This window comes from Vidua chalybeata, chromosome 2, assembly GCF_026979565.1.
Source record: "Vidua chalybeata isolate OUT-0048 chromosome 2, bVidCha1 merged haplotype, whole genome shotgun sequence".
Taxonomy (NCBI): domain Eukaryota; kingdom Metazoa; phylum Chordata; class Aves; order Passeriformes; family Viduidae; genus Vidua; species Vidua chalybeata.
Genome location: NC_071531.1, coordinates 111,384,517 through 111,392,860, shown reverse-complemented (window position 1 = coordinate 111,392,860; position 8,344 = coordinate 111,384,517). Strand labels below are relative to the sequence as shown.

General features: G+C 47.4%; 1 protein-coding gene across 1 annotated transcript; it reads right to left on the bottom strand.

The window, feature by feature from the left end:
* Positions 1-826: 826 nt before the first annotated feature.
* On the bottom strand, positions 827-8,310 carry TIMMDC1 (translocase of inner mitochondrial membrane domain containing 1). Its single transcript, XM_053935089.1, has 7 exons — positions 7,722-8,310; positions 7,472-7,637; positions 6,155-6,243; positions 4,085-4,152; positions 3,134-3,212; positions 2,045-2,155; positions 827-1,650 (listed from the first exon to the last, which is right to left on the bottom strand). The coding sequence occupies exons 1-7, from the start codon at positions 7,931-7,933 to the stop codon at positions 1,551-1,553; spliced, it is 825 nt and encodes a 274-aa protein (XP_053791064.1). The 5' UTR covers positions 7,934-8,310; the 3' UTR covers positions 827-1,550.
* Positions 8,311-8,344: the final 34 nt, after the last annotated feature.

Sequence of the window (8,344 nt, the reverse complement as noted above, 5' to 3'; positions counted from 1 at the left end):
AGATGAAGATAAGACATTGCTGTGTATGCACGATGGCAAAAATGTGACTTAGAAAAAGGCCTCTTTTCTTTTTTTTGGGGGGGGGCAAAGGACAGCACCATTGCTGTCACCAACACATACAGCTTAAAACAGGAAGAGAGAAATATATATCCATACCTCTGCTTATGCAGATCCTTCACTTATACATAGAAAAGGAAAATCAGAGCTGGTTGATGACAACCCTGAAATACACGTTTCTTCAATGGAAAAAAATGAGCTATACTGGAGTGTTTAGAAAATTAAATGCTCACTTCAGGAGTCAGAAAACACAACACCTTCTTGAAAGCAAACTGTGCCAAAAATCTGCTTTGGGTGGGTGGAATACACTCTGTGGGATCGACTGTTCATATTTCAATCAACACTAATTATCTGGAAAAGCTTTCAACCAGAACAGATTCTTTTCTTATGAGAAGAACACCCAAAAATCCTGCCTGGATGTAATTCCTTTTAGTAGGAGAACAAAGAAAGGGAACAGGAATTCTGACCTCCTGCTTTGGGGGAACAGTGATGGACCACCTCATCCTTGTGAGTACAGACCATTTTACAGTAACTCCAGCACCACCCACAGGTAACAGCTCTGACTGAACAGTTCATCTCTGGAACAAAATAATAGAGCTGGCACTCTCGTGGCTCTTGCCTTTGTTACTGCCTGGGTAGTACAGGAATGTCTGGTGGGATCTTCGAGCTCTTCTCAAGGAATACCACTCAAGGATGCTTCTCTAGTACCAACACTGTAGGAACATGAAGTACCAGCTGTACTGGCATAAAGAGCTTATGGACACAGTCACCACTGCTGGATGGCTTTATTGAGTGTCTTGAACTACATTTCCCCCAAACGTCATCCCGATTTCCAACTTGCAAATGAAATTAGAGGCCTTCTTATTGTTAAAACTGTCCCCAGCACCAAGGCTTCCCCATCACCACCAGAAAGAAGTCATGTTTTCTGTGGCACCCTCAGGCCTCTATTGAAGAACCCAAAACATGCCTTTTTCAGAGTATTTCCCTGTAACTCCCAGCTCCTCCACCCTTCTTCCACACTGACGGCAAAATACCCCAAGTACTGTAGGAGCCAAGCAAGAAACCACCATCAGCAAGTTCTTCAGGCACTGTCTGAAGAGCAGCTTTCACCAGGGCATAATTAACTTTTGGATTCAGGGCACCTTTAGCACACAAACCATTCATAGGCTCCTTTACCTTGAGTATTTCTACATCACTGGTGGTTTGGACATTTTCAGCAGTGAAACGGGCTCTAGATGAGGCTCTGGAACCCTCACTTCCTCCCAAAGCTACGTGACACTTCCTGGTCATTAAAGTCTGTATTTCCACCTTCTCAGAACAGGTTTGGCCCTTCCAAGCTCTTTGTGCAGTGATATCCACCCCTGAACAATGTTTTCAGCAAAACAGGTTTTCAGTGCATTCACAGACAACTTGCATGAACCCTCAACTGAAGGCTTTTACAAGCAGGATCAAAATGCTACGTAGCTTCTTACAACAGAGATCTTGGGGAAGACTCAGTAGCTCTTCAGTTCTCTTGCTCTCTCCATCTCTGGTCTTCCCTGGGCATTGCTTTCTGTTTGGCCTAAGATTTCAGTCATACTGAGCCTGGATTGCCTAAGGAGAGAAGAGAGAGTACAAAGCAATTTTATGCCTGTATTCTCCTGACAGAGACATGACTGCAGAATCCAAGCTCTTGAAAATTTCTTCTAGAACTATTGAGTAAGTTTCAGTAATTCACATGACCAGTGTCATGGCCTTTTTTCCCACAAGCCTCCAGCTATCTTCCTTCTTTCCTCTCTTTAATAGGGATGGAAAGAAAGCAGCAATGAAGGAAAGACTGGGAAGACTAAATCAGCATTTCTAAGACTGGTATGTGAACAACACCAACAACCAAGAGAAGAACTGAAGTTTAGAAAACCTGGTGTGTCATGGTTTCTCTAAATGTTTGAACCCACAGGCCCAGACACCCTCCTAGTCCACGACTGGAAGGGACAGAGCTGTTCCTCACCACTCTGCCAGCTTCTGCTCGTACAGCTCCCGGCGCTCACGACTCCTCTTCTCCTGCAAGGTCTCACCAGCCAAGCCATACATGGCCATTAGGAGGCCTCCTGCAGGAACCCTGAAGGAGGAAGCAGAGAAGTCACCAGTCACCCAGGGGACACACAACAGCAATAACTTACTGGAATCTGTAGAAGGAGCATGCAGGGGCCCAAAACTCACATGACACCACAGACTAAGGTACTCCTGTTCTACTGTCACCCACCAACACAGCCTCTCTTCAGCTGTGACTCACTGGAGCCCCAGTGATAACATATTTTGAATTTACTCATTGACAGGCACACACAGGACAAAGGAGTGGAAGGATTTATGGTGCCCAATGAAGACCCCATAGAACACCTAAACCATATCTCAGACAGTGACACCCCTGCTCAGCTTCCATCCAGTTCTGGAAGTACTTGTGTTTTCATGGTAAAGCTCCCTAGGCTGCTTCCAGGCATGCTCACAGTTGACACCATCCTGATGGTGCCAAGCAGCACTAATAAAGCTCATTCTCTTTTTCAGGTAGGATCCTCAGATTCACTTGTGAGGATATTTACAGGTCAGAACTTTGAGAAGAAATCCCAGTCCTGCTTGAAGAGTCAGATTTCTTCTGAGTTAGAGGTCATTGTCTAGAAGCACAGAGCCTCTGAGACAGAACCTTGGGATCCTCCATGCCCCAGGGGACTTCAGGAGAATCATGACTGCAAGACACACACTAGACACATGTCACCTTACAGCCCAGCCATGCATCTACTCCCTCAGTGTTTCCTAATGGCTGCTACTTCCCATTTTAGCTTTGGTGGAGCCTATGTTGTTCCCTCTAATAAGCAAACAGCAGCAAATAAGATGGTCTCCTGAAAGCACTGAGCTCTCACTACTGAGGGAGCAGCAAAACACAAAACAAGAAACAAAGAAGAAAAGAAAAACAGTTTAAAGGTTGGAAGAAAAGTGATCATCATGAGGGATACAGAAAATCCCTCAGGGCAAGAGAGGAAGGGAAGCTCCTGTAGCCCCACCTGTGATTCCAGGCTCGGTGTGTGCAGCAGTCACAACTCACCCGAACGCCGTTCCAAACACGATGCCACCCACCAGGCCCTGCAGGCCCAAGTGCATTCTGAACAGGGCTCCTGTGAAGGCTAAAAAAAGAACAAACCCATTGAAACTAGAAACAGCCCTGCCACAGACATCTCACACCAACATAGGAAGTTGCTTTGTTGCATTTCTCTTCTTCATGAGCTGACATCTGCTTTTAACAGAGCAGAAACCAAGTGCCATGGCCAGTGGGACAGACCTTCACCACACAGTCACCATGGTCTCTGAACTGAAACACTGCACCAAGTCCTGTCTGCTTCAGAAAAACTGCCAAAGTTTTTCCTGTATCATAGATGTATCTATGAAAGTAAAATCAAGCTCTCCCTAGGCTGGAGCATGATCTCCCTCACCCTTTTTTCAGTTCAACAACAGCTAATAATAGTAGCTGCCATGTAAGGCAGAAAGGATCAGTAAAAAGTGTATCCAACTGTAAGGGCAATAAAGCCTGTAAAACTGAACAAGCAGATCACTTACCCAAAGCCCTGTTGCCAAAAGTGGGCATGCAAAACTTAGCATGAAAAGGGCAGCCTATAAACAGTGTGCTGACTTGTTACCAAGAGTGGAAATAAAAAATGCTTTCCCTGTTAAATAGGTGCTTATGCAAACAGGTTATGCACCAAGTGTTGCCTTTACCCCACAGAAGCATTTTTCTCCCAAAATACTCCAGCAAATATCTTGAAGATGAACTGATAACCACAAAACTCCCCAATGGTTTCAGCAGTGCATCTCTGTTACAAATCTCTGTTACAAACAAAGGCACGCAGCAGGCAAACAAGGCAGCAAAGTCAGTGGAACACGAAGCAAAACCCAAGAGCAAAGAAGCTGCTCAATCCCAAGAGATGTGGATACTTGCTTATGCTTTTCTGCTACAACCCTTGCTAACAAAGAGAAGCACACAAGGTTACAGCACTCTTACCTCCTGCTGCAGCAAAATTACTGATGGTGGTTTTATCGCGGTACGCAGACAGGCCCGTGCTCACCACGCTGCAAAGGCAAGGCACAGAAGTCGGCAGTTGCACATGGAAAAAAAAGAGGTAGCAAAACACAGCCTGAAATAAAGCTGGATTTTATTAAGCCAGCCCTCAGGTTGCCTCTAACTGCCTGGTTGCCCATCTGTTCAGAGCAAACACACTCCAGCCATGACTTCTGTGACTTTACTGGGGGCAGCTGCACAGACACAGGCCAGGGAATAACAGAGTTCCTGAACTGGATCTGAGATACTCTTTCTTTTTTTTTAATCAAAGATTTTTCTTTCCTATCATATAGAATTAAAAAATCAGAATGGTTTAGGTTGGAAGTGATGTTAAAGATCATGGAGTTCCAAGCCCTCACTGCAGGCAGGGGCACGTTTCCACTGGACGAGGTTGCTCAGAGCTCCATTCATCCCTCCAGGGATGGGGCAGCCACAGCTTCTCTGAACTACCTGTTCTAGTGCCTAGGAACAAGTAATACAGTCAAGGAGAAAAGAATTTGAGCAATGAAAAGGTCCCATCAGTCAGCCAGTCCTGATGTAGGACATTTAGCCCAGAAGCTGATCCATGTGTCAGTAAGATCCTGCCTTGTGAACAGTCCCCAGTACAACAGCCTAAGTCACACTCCTGACATCAGCAGGGTCACCTACTCTTGTGGCATCAGATTTCCCTCTGGAGTAGGTAAACCAACTCCTCCTAAACATCAGCTAAGCCCCAAAACACTCTGTTCTCAGTTCAGCAGCCACACTCCCCAGCCTCCTGCGTGACACTGACAAGCCAACAGCGATCCTCCTCTCCTTCCCAACACAGATAAACCCAAACAATTTGGGTTTTATTTGTGAAACCTAGAGTTTTCACAACTGCAGGACAGAACTTTCAACTTGGGCTTTACAGAAAAGATGTTGAGCACCAAATAGCTTCGTTCAGAACCTTTTCCAAAGGGCTGGTGAAAAAGGGGCTGATCTGACTGCAGGGGAGACACCTGGTGGAAGACGACGAGGTTACATGTCAAATCCAAAGAAATCCAGAAAACCCAAAGAAATCAAAAGCTCCAGGAGAGAAAGCAAACAGCATGCTAACTAAGCCTAAAAACAGATATTAAACTAAAAGGTTTAGTACACAGACACCAAGAGACAGTGAGGAAGAAATTCAGAAAGGAACAAAAAAATTAGGGAGACAGAAATATAAAATAATGCCAGTCAATATTATGGGATCTTAAAAGCAGAAGGAGAAATTAAACAGAAGAGAGTCAATGCAGGTTTAAATTTATAAATTTACTAGTTTGAACAACAGGGAAGGAGATATTTCTAGTTTAAAAGGGCTTTGCTCAGAAGATCATGCATAGTTTGACATTCTATTGCCAGAAATGCACTGAAACACCCAAGAAAGAAAATCAGGGAAGCAGAACACTCTCTGCATTGGTTTTGTGTGTGTAGGAAAAATCTGAAGGCCTAAACAGGTACATAGAAGTGGTAGATCTGATATTCAGCAACTGCTCAAGTACAAGACAATCCCCTGCAAGTGTCTGAGTACAAGAACAAAGAATTGTGAGTTACACCAGTGTATACAAAGTAGGAGTAGTGACAATTGTGAGTACCACCAGCTTATACAAACCACGAGTAATGAGACATAGCAGAAAGGACAAAAATCAGTGTGGGTTAGAAAGCACTTCCAAAAACTGCCAACACACTTTAACACTCTCTCAGAAAAAAAGCACAAAAAGAGATGAAGGAAAAGCAGAAAGCAGCTGTCAAGAAAGAACAATATTCAACTCAGTAACAGATGTACAAACAGGGCTTTTCCACATTTAGGGTTTGTGTTGATTCATTAGAAGATGAGAATCCTGGGGCAATTCTAAAAGGTTAAACCTTCTTCATGCTCCTGCCTGATCAACCAGACTCGGGTCAAGGCAACACCAGGAGCCTCAATCAATGGCCACAGCTGTGGGCACTGCTGGCAAGGACAAGCACCAGCACAGGGCAGCTCTGCTGCCCCTGCCAGCAGGGAACACTCACTTGAACATCGTGGCGAAAGCCGCGACCCTCCAGCTCCAGCGCCAGCCGTAGCGGATGAAGCTCCGGAGACCAGCGCGGTGTGCGGATTGCTGAGGGGACAGAGAGGACGTGTCACAGCTCACAGCCCCCTCCTCCTGCCAGCACCCAGCAGGCCAGGTCAGGGCACTGATGTCCCTTGCGACTGGTACCCCAACTCTGATCAAGCCAGACACCTTTGGAGGAAAAGCTGCTCCCAGCCACCAATGGGAAAACCAAGAATCAGTTCCAGTTCGGAATGTCAACTGGTCTTTCTAACCCTGCTGCTGAAACACATCTGGGTGGACTGGGAGGGCTCTTCGAGGACAGGACAGGAGCAGAGGAGAAGGGAGGAAAACTAGAAACTATTTCATTATTATGAGTTCATAAGTATTAATAAATCATAACCATCAATAAATAATAGTAAGTAAATAATAACCATCTACATTAAATGTTAAGATACCATCGAGCTCTGCAGTTTAACACTGGGACTTAAAAGTTTGAAAAGAAGAGGTTTTTTGAAATAAGTGGTAAACAGAGGCTTCACAAAAATTAAAAATGTTGCAGTTAATACCATGAAAGTAAATAAATTTTCTCTTCCAGTGTTTGTGGTGTAGGTGCTTAGCCTGGGTTCAGATACACCACAGTCACCAGAGTGAAGCCAGGCAGTGGTAATTTGCAGGTCATCACATCAGAGGCCAAATCTAATGGTAAGTAATACAAAATTTACATCAGGCAGATTTTTAAATACGTTTTCTTCCTCATAATCCACGTAACCAACACTTTAATTGAATAACAAACACCTAGAAGTTCAAATACATCTATAAAATGTCACAAATGTTCTTTGTTGTGCTGTTGTTCTAAAAGAATTTTAAATGGTCTAAAAACGACTCGCATTAATAAGACAAGAGTACAATGCCAGTTTGATACTGTGAAGTCTCCTGTCAGCACACTAAAACTTAAAAGCAGAAAGCCTTTTTCGAGACGTATTAATCAGCCGCTTAACAGAACGCTAAACTTTTGTTACCAACCTTCCCTGTAACGAAGGACACTTTTCTGAAGCTCACCGCGCGCAGTCTGGGTAACGGGGAGCCGCTAATTCCCGCAGCAGCTGCCCTGCACGCACTGACACACTCCCAGCACACTTTTTGTCCCAGAACGGGGCAAACACACGAGTCCCACCAACACGAGGCCAGCCGGCCTCCTCCTCCCAATCCGCGCCTCCCAGGGCAACTTCCACGCCCGGCGCCTCCCCAAGGCCGAGGCCTCGCGGGTGCCCAGCGCAGCCCCCGGGGCCCGTACCACGGCTTCGGCGCGGCTCTGGAACATCTCGCCGTGGCTGCTCTCCACGAAGGCCTTGCGGGCGCTGACGAAGGCGGGCAGCCCCCCGTACAGCCAGCCCACCACGCCCGCCGTGAACGCCGACTTGGCGATGTTCACCGTCTCCTCCGGCAACTGCTGCTGCTCGCTGCAAGGCAAGGGCAGCGATGGGCGCGGGGTCGGCACAAGACCCGGACCCACCCGGCCCATCCCACCCCGTCCCGGCGCTCACTCTCGCCGCCAGAGCTCGCTGAGCCGCTCCCAGCCCGTCTGCGGCAGCGGCGCGGGGCGGCCGAAGCCCGCCGGAGCACCGGGGAGCTCCGCCATGGCCGAGCCGGCGGCACCGCACGGCCGCGACAGCGCCCCCTGCGCCCCGGCGGGGCACGGCGCGGAGCGGCTCGGAACCGCTCGGCCCGGTTCGGAACGGCTCGGCTCTGCGTTCATTACCGAGTAATGACTCCAAATATTTGCCCGTTTGTGCAGGGCCGGGTTTGTTCCCCCCGCGAGAGAGGAGCTGAGTTTTGCGGGCTGTGATGCCCGGTTTGCATAGGATAGAATGGGAGCAGCCCCCGGGCTTTGAAGCCGGTAAGAGGCAAATCCTGCGCGGCGAGATGGTGCTCATGGGGCTCGTTGCCTTCCCTAAAACAACTTTCTCTGTTGTGAATTCCTCCTTTCACCAAAGCAGTGAAAGCTCCCGGCCAGGGGAGGTGCCTGGCCCTTCCCACCGAGCCTGTGCATATTTTAACCCATGGGACTTGAATTCCCGGGATTCCTCCACCACTCCTGAAGAACCATCACTTTGGCCAAGGGCCACCTAAGCTGCAACAATCAAGTCTCATTGCAAGATCTACGGGT

Coding starts and splice junctions, on each gene's coding strand:
- TIMMDC1 (XM_053935089.1), bottom strand. CDS start 7,933: ATGAACGCAGAGCCGAGCCGTTCCGAACCGGGCCGAGCGGTTCCGAGC. Junction 7,638..7,721: donor AGCGAGCTCTGGCGGCGAGA/GTGAGCGCCGGG, acceptor CTTGCCTTGCAG/CGAGCAGCAGCAGTTGCCGG. Junction 2,156..3,133: donor GTGTTTGGAACGGCGTTCGG/GTGAGTTGTGAC, acceptor TTCCTCCTTCAG/GGTTCCTGCAGGAGGCCTCC.